The 17823-nt window shown below is 45.8% G+C and overlaps 1 protein-coding gene across 1 annotated transcript in view; it reads left to right on the top strand.

The window, feature by feature from the left end:
- LOC141264834 (uncharacterized) overlaps positions 1 to 16870 on the top strand; it is a 36261-nt gene extending 19391 nt beyond the window's left edge. The window contains exons 2-3 of the mRNA XM_073677189.1: positions 8412 to 8509; positions 14704 to 16870. Of these exons, the coding sequence (XP_073533290.1) occupies positions 8446 to 8509; positions 14704 to 16631 (1992 nt within the window). The 5' untranslated portion in view covers positions 8412 to 8445 and the 3' untranslated portion in view covers positions 16632 to 16870. The remainder of the gene's footprint in view (positions 1 to 8411; positions 8510 to 14703) is intronic.
- Positions 16871 to 17823: the final 953 nt, after the last annotated feature.

Genomic DNA, 17823 nt, shown 5'->3' with positions numbered 1-17823 from the left:
ATTGTACGTGTGGATTGTACGTGCGGATTGTACATACGGATTGTACATGCGGATTGTACATGCGGATTGTACATGCGGATTGTACGTGCGGATTGTGCGTGCGGATTGTACATGCGGATTGTACGTGCGGATTGTGCGTGCGGATTGTACATGCGGATTGTACGTGCGGATTGTACGTGTGGATTGTACGTGCGGATTGTACATACGGATTGTACATGCGGATTGTACATGCGGATTGTACATGCGGATTGTACATGCGGATTGTACGTGCGGATTATACATGCGGATTGTACATACGGATTGTACATGCGGATTGTACGTGCGGATTGTACGTGCGGATTGTACGTGCGGATTATACATGCGGATTGTACATACGGATTGTACATGCGGATTGTACATGCGGATTGTACGTGCGGATTGTACGTGCGGATTATACATGCGGATTGTACATACGGATTGTACATGCGGATTGTACATGCGGATTGTACATGCGGATTGTACGTGCGGATTATACATGCGGATTGTACATACGGATTGTACATGCGGATTGTACATGCGGATTGTACGTGCGGATTGTACGTGCGGATTGTACATGCGGATTGTACATGCGGATTGTACGTGCGGATTATACATGCGGATTATACATGCGGATTGTACATACGGATTGTACATGCGGATTGTATATGCGGATTGTACATGCGGATTGTACATGCGGATTGTACGTGCGGATTATACATGCGGATTGTACATACGGATTGTACATGCGGATTGTACATGCGGATTGTACATGCGGATTGTACATGCGGATTGTACGTGCGGATTGTACATGCGGATTGTACATGCGGATTGTACGTGCGGATTATACATGCGGATTGTACATACGGATTGTACATGCGGATTGTACATGCGGATTGTACATGCGGATTGTACATGCGGATTGTACGTGTGGATTATACATGTGGATTGTACGTGCGGATTGTACATGCGGATTGTACATGCTGATTGTACGTGCGGATTGTACATGCGGATTGTACGTGCGGATTGTACATGCGGATTGTACATGCGGATTGTGCGTGCGGATTGTACATGCGGATTGTACGTGCGGATTGTACATGCGGATTGTACATGCGGATTGTGCGTGCGGATTGTACATGCGGATTGTACATGCGGATTGTACGTGCGGATTGTACATGCGGATTGTACATGCGGATTGTACGTGCGGATTGTACATGCGGATTGTACATGCGGATTGTACATGCGGGTTGTACATGCGGATTGTACATGCGGATTGTACATGCGGATTGTGCGTGCGGATTGTACATGCGGATTGTGCGTGCGGATTGTACATGCGGATTGTGCGTACGGATTGTATATGCTGATTGTACGTGCGGATTGTACATGTGGATTATACATGCGGATTGTACATGCGGGTTGTACGTGCGGATTGTACATGCTGATTGTACGTGCGGATTGTACATGCGGATTGTACATGCTGATTGTACGTGCGGATTGTACATGTGGATTATACATGCGGATTGTACATGCGGATTGTGCGTGCGGATTGTACATGCTGATTGTACGTGTGGATTGTACATGCTGATTGTACGTGCGGATTGTACATGCGGATTGTGCGTGCGGATTGTACATGCTGATTGTACGTGCGGATTGTACATGCGGGTTGTACGTGCGGATTGTACGTGCGGATTGTATGTACGGATTGTACATGCGGATTGTACGTGCGGATTGTACATGCGGATTGTGCATGTGGATTGTACGTGCGGATTGTACATGCGGATTGTACATGCGGATTGTGCGTGTGGATTATACATGCGGATTGTACGTGCGGATTGTACATGCGGATTGTACATGCTGATTGTACGTGCGGATTGTACATGCGGATTGTACGTGCGGATTGTACGTGCGGATTGTACATGCGGATTGTACATGCGGATTGTGCGTGCGGATTGTACATGCGGATTGTGCGTGCGGATTGTACATGCGGATTGTACATGCGGATTGTGCGTGCGGATTGTACATGCGGATTGTACGTGCGGATTGTACATGCGGATTGTACATGCGGATTGTACGTGCGGATTGTACATGCGGATTGTACATGCGGATTGTGCGTGCGGATTGTACATGCGGATTGTACATGCGGATTGTACATGCGGATTGTACATGCGGGTTGTACATGCGGATTGTACATGCGGATTGTATGTGCGGGTTGTACATGCGGATTGTACATGCGGGTTGTACATGCGGGTTGTACATGCGGATTGTACATGCGGATTGTGCGTGCGGATTGTACATGCGGATTGTGCGTGCGGATTGTACATGCGGATTGTGCGTGCGGATTGTATATGCTGATTGTACGTGCGGATTGTACATGTGGATTATACATGCGGATTGTACATGCGGGTTGTACGTGCGGATTGTACATGCTGATTGTACGTGCGGATTGTACATGTGGATTATACATGCGGATTGTACATGCGGATTGTGCGTGCGGATTGTACATGCTGATTGTACGTGCGGATTGTACATGCTGATTGTACGTGCGGATTGTACATGCGGATTGTGCGTGCGGATTGTACATGCTGATTGTACGTGCGGATTGTACATGTGGATTATACATGCGGATTGTACATGCGGGTTGTACGTGCGGATTGTACGTGCGGATTGTACGTGCGGATTGTACATGCGGATTGTACGTGCGGATTGTACGTGCGGATTGTACGTGCGGATTGTGCATGTGGATTGTACGTGCGGATTGTACATGCGGATTGTGCGTGCGGATTATACATGCGGATTGTACGTGCGGATTGTACATGCGGATTGTACATGCTGATTGTACGTGCGGATTGTACATGCGGATTGTACGTGCGGATTGTACATGCGGATTGTACATGCGGATTGTACATGCGGATTGTGCGTGCGGATTGTACATGCGGGTTGTACATGCGGATTGTACATGCGGATTGTACATGCGGATTGTACATGCGGATTGTACGTGCGGATTGTGCGTGCGGATTGTGCGTGCGGATTGTACGTGCGGATTGTACATGCGGATTGTACGTGCGGATTGTGCGTGCGGATTGTACGTGCGGATTGTACGTGCGGATTGTACATGCGGATTGTACATGCGGATTGTGCGTGCGGATTGTACATGCGGATTGTACATGCGGATTGTACGTGCGGATTGTACATGCGGATTGTACGTGCGGATTGTGCGTGCGGATTGTACGTGCGGATTGTACATGCGGATTGTACATGCGGATTGTGCGTGCGGATTGTACATGCGGATTGTACATGCGGATTGTACATGCGGATTGTACGTGCGGATTGTACATGCTGATTGTACGTGCGGATTGTACATGTGGATTATACATGCGGATTGTACATGCGGGTTGTACGTGCGGATTGTACGTGCGGATTGTATGTACGGATTGTACATGCGGATTGTACGTGCGGATTGTACATGCGGATTGTACGTGCGGATTGTGCATGTGGATTGTACGTGCGGATTGTACATGCGGATTGTACATGCGGATTGTGCGTGCGGTTTATACATGCGGATTGTACGTGCGGATTGTACATGCTGATTGTACGTGCGGATTGTACATGCGGATTGTACGTGCGGATTGCACATGCGGATTGTACATGCGGATTGTACATGCGGATTGTGCGTGCGGATTGTACATGCGGGTTGTACATGCGGATTGTACATGCGGATTGTACATGCGGATTGTACATGCGGATTGTGCGTGCGGATTGTGCGTGCGGATTGTACGTGCGGATTGTGCGTGAGGATTGTACATGCGGATTGTGCGTGCGGATTGTACATGCTGATTGTACGTGCGGATTGTACATGTGGATTATACATGCGGATTGTACATGCGGGTTGTACGTGCGGATTGTACATGCTGATTGTACGTGCGGATTGTACATGCGGATTGTGCGTGCGGATTGTACATGCTGATTGTACGTGCGGATTGTACATGCGGATTATACATGCGGATTGTACATGCGGGTTGTACGTGCGGATTGTACGTGCGGATTGTACGTGCGGATTGTACATGCGGATTGTGCATGTGGATTGTACGTGCGGATTGTGCGTGCGGATTATACATGCAGATTGTACGTGCGGATTGTACATGCGGATTGTACATGCTGATTGTACGTGCGGATTGTACATGCGGATTGTACGTGCGGATTGTACATGCGGATTGTACATGCGGATTGTGCGTGCGGATTGTACATGCGGGTTGTACATGCGGATTGTACATGCGGATTGTACATGCGGATTGTGCGTGCGGATTGTACGTGCGGATTGTGCGTGCGGATTGTACATGCGGATTGTGCGTGCGGATTGTACATGCTGATTGTACGTGCGGATTGTACATGTGGATTATACATGCGGATTGTACATGCGGGTTGTACGTGCGGATTGTACGTGCGGATTGTATGTGCGGATTGTACGTGCGGATTGTACGTGCGGATTGTACATGCGGATTGTGCATGTGGATTGTACGTGCGGATTGTGCGTGCGGATTATACATGCGGATTGTACGTGCGGATTGTACATGCGGATTGTACATGCTGATTGTACGTGCGGATTGTACATGCGGATTGTACATGCTGATTGTACGTGCGGATTGTACATGCGGATTGTACGTGCGGATTGTACATGCGGATTGTACATGCGGATTGTGCGTGCGGATTATACATGCGGATTGTACGTGCGGATTGTACGTGCGGATTGTACGTGCGGATTGTACGTGCGGATTGTACATGCGGATTGTACATGCGGATTGTGCGTGCGGATTGTACATGCGGGTTGTACATGCGGGTTGTACATGCGGATTGTACATGCGGATTGTACGTGCGGATTGTGCGTGCGGATTGTACATGCGGATTGTACGTGCGGATTGTGCGTGCGGATTGTACATGCGGATTGTACATGCGGATTGTACATGCGGATTGTACATGCGGATTGTGCGTGCGGATTGTACATGCGGATTGTACGTGCGGATTGTACATGTGGATTGTACGTGCGGATTGTACGTGCGGATTGTATGTGCGGATTGTGCATGTGGATTGTACATGCGGATTGTACATGTGGATTGTACATGCGGATTGTGCGTGCGGATTGTGCGTGCGGATTGTACGTGCGGATTGTACGTGCGGATTGTACGTGCGGATTGTACATGCGGATTGTACATGCAGATTGTACGTGCGGATTGTACGTGCGGATTGTGCATGTGGATTGTACATGCGGATTGTACATGTGGATTGTACATGCAGATTATACATGCGGATTGTGCGTGCGGATTGTACGTGCGGATTGTACGTGCGGATTGTACGTGCGGATTGTACGTGCGGATTGTACATGCAGATTGTACGTGCGGATTGTACGTGCGGATTGTACATGCGGATTGTACGTGCGGATTGTGCGTGCGGATTGTACATGCAGATTGTACGTGCGGATTGTACGTGCGGATTGTGCGTGCGGATTGTACGTGCGGATTGTACGTGCGGATTGTGCGTGCGGATTGTACGTGCGGATTGTACGTGCGGATTGTGCGTGCGGATTGTGCGTGTGGATTGTACATGCGGATTGTACGTGCGGATTGTACGTGTGGATTGTACGTGCGGATTGTACATACGGATTGTACATGCGGATTGTACATGCGGATTGTACATGCGGATTGTACATGCGGATTGTACGTGTGGATTGTACATGTGGATTGTACATGCGGATTGTACGTGCGGATTGTACATGTGGATTGTACGTGCGGATTGTACATGCGGATTGTACATGCGGATTGTACATGCGGACTGTACGTGCGGATTGTACGTGCGGATTGTGCATGTGGATTGTACATGCGGATTGTACATGCGGATTGTACATGTGGATTGTACATGCGGATTATACGTGCAGATTGTACGTGCGGATTGTACGTGCGGATTGTACGTGCGGATTGTACGTGCGGATTGTACGTGCAGATTGTGCATGCGGATTGTACATGCGGATTGTACGTGCAGATTGTGCATGCGGATTGTACGTGCGGATTGTACGTGCGGATTGTACGTGCGGATTGTGCCTATGGATTGTACGTGCGGATTGTACATGCGGATTGTACATGCGGATTGTACATGCGGATTGTACGTGCGGATTGTACATGCAGATTGTACGTGCGGATTGTACGTGCGGATTGTACATGCGGATTGTACGTGCGGATTGTACGTGCGGATTGTACGTGCGGATTGTACATGCAGATTGTACGTGCGGATTGTACGTGCGGATTGTACATGCGGATTGTACGTGCGGATTGTACATGCAGATTGTACGTGCGGATTGTGCGTGCGGATTGTACGTGCGGATTGTACGTGCGGATTGTGCGTGCGGATTGTGCGTGCGGATTGTGCGTGCGGATTGTGCGTGCGGATTGTACATGCGGATTGTGCGTGCGGATTGTACGTGCGGATTGTACGTGCGGATTGTGCGTGCGGATTGTGCGTGCGGATTGTGCGTGCGGATTGTACATGCGGATTGTACGTGCGGATTGTACGTGTGGATTGTACGTGCGGATTGTGCGTGCGGATTGTACATGCAGATTGTACGTGCGGATTGTACGTGCGGATTGTGCGTGCGGATTGTACGTGCGGATTGTACGTGCGGATTGTGCGTGCGGATTGTACGTGCGGATTGTACGTGCGGATTGTGCGTGCGGATTGTGCGTGCGGATTGTGCGTGCGGATTGTACATGCGGATTGTACGTGCGGATTGTACGTGTGGATTGTACGTGCGGATTGTACATACGGATTGTACATGCGGATTGTACATGCGGATTGTACATGCGGATTGTACATGCGGATTGTACGTGCGGATTATACATGCGGATTGTACATACGGATTGTACATGCGGATTGTACGTGCGGATTGTACGTGCGGATTGTACGTGCGGATTATACATGCGGATTGTACATACGGATTGTACATGCGGATTGTACATGCGGATTGTACGTGCGGATTGTACGTGCGGATTATACATGCGGATTGTACATACGGATTGTACATGCGGATTGTACATGCGGATTGTACATGCGGATTGTACGTGCGGATTATACATGCGGATTGTACATACGGATTGTACATGCGGATTGTACATGCGGATTGTACGTGCGGATTGTACGTGCGGATTGTACATACGGATTGTACATGCGGATTGTACGTGCGGATTATACATGCGGATTATACATGCGGATTGTACATACGGATTGTACATGCGGATTGTATATGCGGATTGTACATGCGGATTGTACATGCGGATTGTACGTGCGGATTATACATGCGGATTGTACATACGGATTGTACATGCGGATTGTACATGCGGATTGTACATGCGGATTGTACATGCGGATTGTACGTGCGGATTGTACATGCGGATTGTACATGCGGATTGTACGTGCGGATTATACATGCGGATTGTACATACGGATTGTACATGCGGATTGTACATGCGGATTGTACATGCGGATTGTACATGCGGATTGTACGTGTGGATTATACATGTGGATTGTACATACGGATTGTACATGCGGATTGTACATGCGGATTGTACATGCGGATTGTACGTGCGGATTATACATGCGGATTGTACATACGGATTGTACATGCGGATTGTACATGCGGATTGTACATGCGGATTGTACATGCGGATTGTACGTGTGGATTATACATGCGGATTGTACATGCGGATTGTACGTGTGGATTATACATGTGGATTGTACATACGGATTGTACATGCGGATCCGCACCTGGAGATGTTATACTGATAACATATTGATCAGTGGATGGACACAGTTGGATTTGCAGGAATTTATAAGACCCCCCGCCTTGTCTGGATAGAGTCATTAAAGGGGATTGATAATAAAATATAAACTGACCTGTATAAGAAAGATCCGGCGATCACCAGCAGGCTATAGTATGAAGGAGAGCCCACCCTTCACACCATCAGGGCCACCAACTAAGGGGGGATTTCTCTGGTTTTGTGGTAATTGTTCCACCTTCGAATCCTTCAGAATAAAGGCTTCAGAGTTCATGTATGAGATATTGGAAAGTAACTAGTAAGGAAGTATGATGAAGAACACCTACATTATCGGTAAGAATAATGGAGGAGCGGAGCAATGTAGAGATATAAGGAGCGACGCTCCAGAATAATATTATGGGAAATGTAGGAAAGCCGTCGTGTCAGAAGAGCTGATGGCTCCTCTTTACTGATCTTCTCTGCTCATCTAGAACTTTCCATCTGACTTTTCCTTCATTCTGTGACTTTTCCTTTTGTGACTTTTCTTCCTTTCTCGGATGTTTTCTTCCAGCTGTAAGTTTTCCATTATTTCTTTTACAGCTCTGAAATCCGGGTAAAGATTTGAAGAATCTTAATGCTGAAAGCCATAATGAAGAATGAAGAAAGTGATGTGCGATGCAGAGAGGACGATCCTACAGGTAACCGCCCCGGTGAGGAGTCACCACGAAATAAAGCCGAGCCACATTCTCATTCACCGGACAGGTCTGAATTTACCAAACTCCACAGATTTCCTGGGAAATTCCATTCACTGAGAAGTTATTGTCTGCAAACTGAAAGTCCCTTATTATGTTCTGGGGTCTCTCCGGACCCTACAGCTTAATAAACTTATATTTACCCCACTGCTCAGCTCTCCGGCCCCTCCGCTCCTCACCGTCACCGTCCGGTTCTCTGCGCATCTTCTTATCGCCGGTGAGCTCTGGATCCTTGGGCCGGGACTTCTGGTCCTGATGAGGCCGGGATGTTTCTGATCAAGTGTGAATACGGTCACAATGTCATGCCTGGAAACTGCTTTCACCAAAGCCTAATTTCTGACTTAGCGTGAAGAAGCCGAGGTTCCAGTCCTCACCGGCGATAAGAAGACGCGCAGAGGACCAGACGGTGACGGTGAGGAGCGGAGGGGCCGGAGAGGTGAAAAGGGATTATACATAGTCATCTTATTTTTAACCTTTTGATGGACGGTTACAGAGCAGCAAAATAACGACCAGCAGCTGTGATACTGCTGAATCTGCGCAGAAGACCGTGACCCAGGGCGGTCAGTAAAAAGGGGATTTTATAGTTTTTATGTATGAAGTTCGTGACACCACCTGTGGTACTCCACAGGTAGAGCTTAGCTCCAGGGCAGTGTAGATGTTGTAAGGAAGTAGATGATGCTGGGCGGTGTAGTGCAGGGGTGATGGCGCAGTTAATAATCAGTCTACAACTCAATGGCGGTTTCCTCTTATGTTTACTTGCGGTGATTAGGCAAACCGAGACACGGGTACTGGCTAGAAGTGGAAGTCCGGGCAGCCTGCAAGCAAGTAAGGAATCCACCTCGCCAGGTGGAGTTGTAGGCCTTCCCTTTGCGCTGACCTCTTTGGACCTGCTGCTTGTAGCTATGCGGTGGCCCTCGTCCCTGAGTGCAACGTTTCTGTGCTCACCCGTATGGCAGGCAGCTCAGGCCTTGCTGATGCGTCGCTCCCATGTGGCGGTGCTGGGCCCTCTGTGCTGCTGAGCCTCTGGGCGTCTGGTGGGGCCAGGAGACCTGCAGTCTCCTGCCCTCCGGTTTCTGCTGCTGGGCCTTCGGTGCCCCACAACCTCGGACTCCGGTGTCCGGTTCTTCTGCGCTTCTTTCCTCTGGGGTGAACTGCCGTGCAGCTCCGCTCCCCAGCTCCTTCCTCGTCGCTGTCCTGTATTCAACTCCTCACACTAAGTCTAACTAACCCCGCCTATAGATCCCAGTTGCCAAGGGGAGGGGCCTCCCGTTGCTGGTCTGGAGCCAGGAAAGTGTTGCATGTTAGTATACCTGACTAGGAGACCCCTGCTTGCTTCCAGGCATGGCATCACCCCTTGTGAGGGATTCAATGCCACTGTGGCAACCAGACTCCTGGGGTGCCACACAGACATGAGGCGTCATGGAGACCACAGACAGGTAGCAGAGTTACTGAAGACCACAGGCTGACTGGTGACTTAAAGACTGGAAGCCGCAGGCAGACATGAGGCGCCATGGAAACCTCAGACAGGTAGCAGAGTTACTGAAGACCGCAGGCTGACTGGTGACTTAAAGACTGGAAGCCGCAGACAGACATGAGGCCCATTGAGACCTCAGACAGGTAGCAGAGTTACTGAAGACCACAGGCTGACTGGTGACTTAAAGACTGGAAGCCGCAGGCAGACATGAGGCATCATGGAGACCACAGACAGGTAGCAGAGTTACTGAAGACCACAGGCTGACTGGTGACTTAAAGACTGGAAGCCGCAGGCAGACATGAGGCACCATGGAGACCACAGACAGGTAGCAGAGTTACTGAAGACCGCAGGCTGACTGGTGACTTAAAGACTGGAAGCCGCAGGCAGACATGAGGCACCATGGAGACCACAGACAGGTAGCAGAGTTACTGAAGACAGCAGGCTGACTGGTGACTTAAAGACTGGAAGCCGCAGGCAGACATGAGGTGTCATGGAGACCTCAGACAGGTAGCAGAGTTACTGAAGACCACAGGCAGACAGGTGACTCAAGGACTGGAAGCTGCAGACAGACAGAAGGTGTCATGGAGTCTACACAGAGGTAGCAGACTAAACTCCGGAGTAACAAGAAAGTGTAAATTCCTTAGAAGCCAATGACGGCTATGAGATATTCTGGAAACCGCCGGCGAACACACAGTAAAGGTCCTAGAGGACCGAAAACAGGTAGCAGACAGAACTCTGGAGTAACTAGAAAGTCTGAAAATCATGGAAGCAGCAGACAAATAGGAGACGTCCTGAAGACTGTGGATAGGAACTGTGCACAGACAAAATAAAAGTGTTACTAGAAAGCCTTTACACCTAGATACAAGTGTGTGTATTGGGAGGCCTTACATAGGCCTGGGAAGGTCAGCACTTGGGAGCCCGCCAGGCTACCTGCAAAGCCTAACATGAAGCACAAGAACATTTGTAGGGGTGTAGTGAACAAAGCCCTGAAACGAGACAGGAGCGTAACAAGAACTCCATCCCCAGACTCCTCTGGCAGTGCCGTAATATCCCAGAGAACCAATGGGTCCAGTGTTTCAATTGTCACTGTCTGCGGAGCATTGGGAGGGCCACATACACATGGACGTCTGATTCTTCTGACTAATGTGCATGGGGCTGTACCTGGTCTCCTGGTCCCTGCTGTGAGATCACAGTTTACACCTCTGTACACATTAGACTGATAGAATAGAATCATAGAATGGTAGAGTTGGAGGGGACCTCTAGGGTCATCTGGTCCAACCCCCTGCTCAGTGCAGAAGTCACTAAACCATCTCAGACAGATGTCTGTCCAGCCTTTATTTGAAGACGTCCATTGAAGGAGAACTCACCACCTCTCGTGGCCGCCTGTTCCACTCATTGATCACTTCACTGTCAAAAAGTTTTTTCTTATATCTAATCTGTGTCTCCTCCCGTTCAGTTTCATCCCATTGCTTCTAGTCTTTCCTTGTGCAAATGAGAATACGGCAGGGCTCGGAAGGGAAGGAGCGCCGTTTGACTTTTTGAATGTAAAATTTGCTTGAATAATTAGCGGATGTGCCCCTGATGTGCCTAAACAGTGGAAACCCCCCACAAGTGACTCCATTTTGGAAACTACACCCCTCAGGGAACTTATCTAGATGTGTGGTGAGCACCCTGAAACCCCCAAGTCCTTTACAGAAGTTTATAACATGGAGCCATGAAAATAAAAAAAAATCAAACTTTTTCCACAAAAATGATGTTTTAGCCCCAATTTTTTTATTTTCACAAGGGTAAGAGGATTTCTTGGATGGACCCCAAAAACTGTTGTGCAATTTCTCCTGAGTACGCCAATACCCCATATGTGGGGAAAATACAGTGTTTGGGCGCACGGCAGAGTTCAGAAGGGAAGGAGAACTGTGTGATTTTTTGAACACAAAATTGGCTGGATTCAAGAGCGGATGCCATGTCGCGTTTGGAGAGCCCCTGTGTGCCTAAATAGTGGAAACCACCCACAAGTGACCTCATTTTGGAAACTACACCCCTCAAGGATTTTATCAAGGGGTATAGTGAACATTTTGAACCCAGAAGTACAACACAGAATTTGATAACATTAGGTCATCATATTGAATAAGTTGTCATCATTAGTCTTGAGCGCAAGGGCTCACTACTTGAGTTTGCATCGGGTACTCAGGTATGCACCAAGTATCACAGGTGCTCGAGTGATCTGTTCGAATCACCGCCCGCATGTTTCACGGTTATTAGACACCCAAAAAAAAACATGCGGGTATTGCTCGTGCATGGATGGCAATCACCGCGAGTTTTTTTTGGCCGCGAAGCATATGGGGCGGAGACTCGAGCATGTCACTTGAGCACCCGCGATATTCAGTGCATACCCGAGCACCCGATGCAAACTCAAGTAGCGAGTACTTTCGCTCAACACTAGTCGCCATATCGTGATATTTTTTTTTTTTTTTTTACTTTTGAAAAAAATCCCAACCCCAACCCTAACCCTAGCCCAACCCTCTCCCCAACCCTAACCCTATCCCAACCCTAACCCTAGCCCAACTCCAAGCCCAACCCTAACCCCTACCCCAACCCTAACCCGAACCCTAGCACAACCCTAACCCCAACCCTAGCACAATCCTAACCCGAGAGTTTATTTTTTACGCCGTTCCTCGTGCGGTATAAGTGATTAGACGACTTTATTCTTCGGGTCGGTGCGATTACAGTGATACCAGAATCATATCGGGTTTTTATGACTGACAGCTGTCACACACTAAAAGACGCATTTTTTTGTAAAATCTAGTTTTTGCATCGCCATATTTTGAGAGCTATAATTTTTCCATATATGTGATGGCTTGTTTTTTGCGGGATGAGTTGACGTTGTTATTGGTGCCATTTTCAGGCACGTGACATTTTTTGATCGCTTTCTATTCTGATTTTTGGGAGGCAGAATAAACAAAAACCAAAAATTCCGGAATTGTTTTTTTTTTTTTTTTTCTTTATTCTGTTCCGCGTGTGGTAAAATTGATAAGGCAGCTTTAGTCTTCGGGTCAGTACGTTTACAGCGGTACCACATTCATATCGTTTTTCTATGTTTTGGCGCTTTTACACAATAAAAACAATTTTATTAAAAAAAATATTTTTTAGCATTGCTTTATTCTGAGAGCTATAACTTTTTTATTTTTCAGCTGATGGAGCTGTATGGCAGTTTGTTTTTTGCGGGACAAGATGACGTTTTCAGCGGTACCATTTTTATTTATATTAGTCTTTTTGATCGCGTGTTATTCCATTTTTTGTTTGGCGGTAGGGTGATAAAGCATTGTTTTTTGCTTCATTTTTTTTTACCGTGTTCACTGAAGGGGTTAACTAGTGGGACAATTTTATAGGTCAGTTTGTTCCGCGGCGATACCAAATAAAAGTACACATATTTATTTATTTTCAATAATATTTATTGATGGGTACATTATATTTTTGTTTTTGGTGGATTATTTTTTTCATATTTTTACTTTTTTTTTTTTTTTTTTCACTTTCCGATACCTTTTTTTTACTTTGATACTTTGTCCCACTATGGGACTTTCACTTTTTTTATTCTGATCGCCTGTATTATTCTGATAGACTGTAAGCGCTGCAGATGCAGAAAATACTTTGGTCATGCACTGCACATGACCAAAATATCTTCCTGCTGTCTGGTGACCCGGATGTTGTCATGACAACATCGGGTCGTCATGGCAACATCCGGGAAGCCGCAGCAGAGAGAGCTGGAGGCCAGGAGAGGAGGTGAGTATTGCGATCAACTCCCCTTGCCCCGTAATGCTGCGATCGACTTCGATCGCAGCATTGCGGGGGTTAATGTGCCGGGAGCCGCGCGGGACCACTCCCTGCACATAGTACAGGGTGTCAGCTGTGACAATCAGTTGACACCCGGCGGCGATCACGCCCGCATAGCTTGTGTGCTCGCGCGATCGCCATGACGTATTAATACGTATCAGGCTCTTAAAGCCCAGGGCGCAGATACGTATTAGTACGTCTTGGGCTTTAAAGGGGTTAAACAGACCTATTAAACCTAAGGCATAAACAAAATGCACATACACTCTGCTGTAAGTAAAAGCAATAGTGCATATAAATAACACTGGGTACTTAGTAAATGCAGTTTTTGATTAAAAAACAACAACATGTGAACATGCTCCTATTTTGCATGCATAAAACTGAACTTTACCTCCAGTTCATTTTTTTGGGGTTAAGTCTCAGGCTTCTGCACTTAGTGCAGGTAAGGGGTGCGGCCGACCTTTCTGTGACCTGGACATTACCTTTATATAGCTTCCCATTTTGCTGGGTACTCATATTGCTCGGCCCTTATTCACATTGACATCACTTTGACACATGATAAGGTTTTAATACTAAATGATCGGACAATCCTGATTTGGGTTCACCTTGCCGCTGGTGGGATGAATTTTACACTTTTTAAAATCAAAAGCAATCAAAAACAGAGTTTATTCAGTGTGTTATTTCTATGCACTGCTGCTGTTACTTATTTACTTGCTGCAGGGGAGATGGTTAGTTTCTTATACCTTGCAATTTGTATGGGAATTTTTTTTTTTAATGTTCAGATAAATGTAATATTTAAGGTTTTATTATTTAAATATAATATCAGTTTTATTCTTGGCAGATGACTGTACCAGGAGCTCTGAGAGACATCTGATATCTCTAGAATTGAATGCAGAAGATTATAGTATCACACAAGATACATGTACTCAGCATGCCGACATGTCAGCTATACCCCCATCCGTCAACAGCAGAGATCGATCATCTGATGATTTTAATGTATTATTACCTCCTAATTCATCACAGACTGTTAAGCAAAATAAAAGTCACAGAAGAAATGCTGAAGATCAAACAGCTACCACAACGGAGAAGCCATTTTCATGTTCAGAATGTGGGAAATGTTTTACATATAAATCAAATCTTGTTTCACATGAGAGAATTCACACAGGAGAGAAGCCATATTCATGTTCAGAATGTGGGAAATGTTTTACATATAAATCAAATCTTGTTTCACATGAGAGAATTCACACAGGACAGAAGCCATATTCATGTTCAGAATGTGGGAAATATTTTGTTCATAAATCACAGCTTAGCATTCATGAGAAAATTCACACAGCTGAAAAGCTATTTTCATGTTCAGAATGTGGGAAATGTTTTGCTCAGAAATCACAGCTTAGCATTCATGAGAGAATTCACACAGGTCAGAAGCCATATTCATGTTCAGAATGTGGGAAATGTTTTATTCAGAAATCACAACTTAGTATTCATGAGAGAATTCACACAGGAGAAAAGCCATTTTCATGTTCAGAATGTGGGAAATGTTTTACATATCAATCAAATCTTCTTTCACATGAGCGAATTCACACAGGAGAGAAGCCATATTCATGTTCAGAATGTGGGAAATGTTTTGTTCATAAATCACAGCTTAGCATTCATGAGAAAATTCACACAGGTGAAAAGCTATTTTCATGTTCAGAATGTGGGAAATGTTTTGCTCAGAAATCACAACTTAGCATTCATGAGAGAATTCACACAGGTCAGAAGCCATATTCATGTTCAGAATGTGGGAAATGTTTTATTGAGAAATCATATCTTATTACTCATGAGAGAATTCACACAGGAGAGAAGCCATTTTCATGTTCAGAATGTGGGAAATGTTTTACATATAAATCAGTTCTCGTTTCACATGAGAGAATTCACACAGGACAGAAGCCATTTTCATGTTCAGAATGTGGGAAATGTTTTGCTCATAAATCACAACTTAGCATTCATGAGAAAATTCACACAGGTGAAAAGCTATGTTCATGTTCAGAATGTGGGAAATGTTTTGCTCAGAAATCACAACTTAGCATTCATGAGAGAATTCACACAGGACAGAAGCCATATTCATGTTCAGAATGTGGGAAATGTTTTATTGAGAAATCATATCTTATAAGTCATGAGAGAATTCACACAGGAGAGAAGCCATTTTCATGTTCAGAATGTGGGAAATGTTTTGCTCGTAAATCACAGCTTAGCGTTCATGAGAGAATTCACACAGGACAGAAGCCATATTCATGTTCAGAATGTGGGAAATGTTTTACTCAGAAATCATATCTTATAAGTCATGAGAGAATTCACACAGGAGAGAAGCCATATTCATGTTCAGAATGTGGGAAATATTTTACATATAAATCAGTTCTTGTTACACATGAGAGAAGTCACACAGGACAGAAGCCATATTCATGTTCAGAATGTGGGAAATGTTTTATTGAGAAATCATATCTTATAAGTCATGAGAGAATTCACACAGGAGAGAAGCCATTTTCATGTTCAGAATGTGGGAAATGTTTTGCTCGTAAATCACAGCTTAGCGTTCATGAGAGAATTCACACAGGACAGAAGCCATATTCATGTTCAGAATGTGGGAAATGTTTTACTCAGAAATCATATCTTATAAGTCATGAGAGAAGTCACACAGGAGAGAAGCCATATTCATGTTCAGAATGTGAGAAAAGTTTTACACAGAAATCATCTCTTAACAAGCATAAGAAAATTCACACCGAGAAGTAGTCATTTTATAGTCACATTCTAACAAAAGTACATGGCGTCTTGAAAGCTTAGATTTCTATGGTCCATTACCTTCCTGGAGCGACACTTTTGCTCTTAAACCCATTGGCTATAATTCCACATGTGTTAATTCATAGTTTTGATGCCTTCAGTGTGAATGTACAATTTTCATATTCATGAAAATACAGAAAATCTTTAAATGAGAAGGTGTGTCCAAACTTTTGGTCTGTACTGTATGTGTATATATATATAATTGTACATTCACACTGAAGGCATCAAAACTATGAATTACCACATGTGGAATTATATACTTAACAAAAAAGTGTGAAACAGCTGAAAATATGTCTTATATTCTAGGGTCTTCACAGTAGCCACCTTTTGCTTTGATGACTGCTTTGCACACTCTTGGCATTCTCTTGATGAGCTTCAAGAGGTAGTCACCGGAAATGGTTTTCACTTCACAGGTGTGCCCTGTCAGATTTAATAAGTGGGATTTATTGCCTTATAAATGGGGTTGGGACCATCAGTTGTGTTGTGCAGAAGTCTGGTGGATACACAGCTGATAGTCCTACTGAATAAACTGTTAGAATTTGTATTATGGCAATAAAAAAGCAGCTAAGTAAAGAAAAACGAGTGGCCATCATTACTTTAAGAAATGAAGGTCAGTCAGTCCGAAAAATTGGGCAAACTTTGAAAGTGTCCCCAAGTGCAGTTGCAAAAGCCATCAAGCGCTACAAAGAAACTGGCTCACATGAGGACCGCCCCAGGAAAGGAAGACCAAGAGTCACCTCTGCTTCTGAGGATAAGTTTATCCGAGTCACCAGCCTCAGAAATCGCAGGTTAACAGCAGCTCAGATTAGAGACCAGGTCAATGCCACACAGAGTTCTAGCAGCAGACACATCTCTACAACAACTGTTAAGAGGAGACTTTGTGTAGCAGGCCTTCATGGTAAAATAGCTGCTAGGAAACCACTGCTAAGGACAGGCAACAAGCAGAAGAGACTTGTTTGGGCTAAAGAACACAAGGAATGGACATTAGAACAGTGGAAATCTGCGCTTTGGTCTGATGAGTCCAAATTTGAGATCTTTGGTTCCAACCACCGTGTCTTTGTGCGACGCAGAAAAGGTGAACGGATGGACTCTACATGCCTGGTTCCCACCGTGAAGCATGGAGGAGGAGGTGTGATGGTGTGGG

The sequence above is a fragment of the Phyllobates terribilis genome, unplaced genomic scaffold (genome assembly GCF_046119375.1).
Source record: "Phyllobates terribilis strain yellow unplaced genomic scaffold, ASM4611937v1 Scaffold_4__5_contigs__length_816908805, whole genome shotgun sequence".
NCBI classification, from domain to species: Eukaryota; Metazoa; Chordata; class Amphibia; order Anura; family Dendrobatidae; genus Phyllobates; species Phyllobates terribilis.
This window is presented reverse-complemented; position numbering and strand designations above follow the sequence as displayed.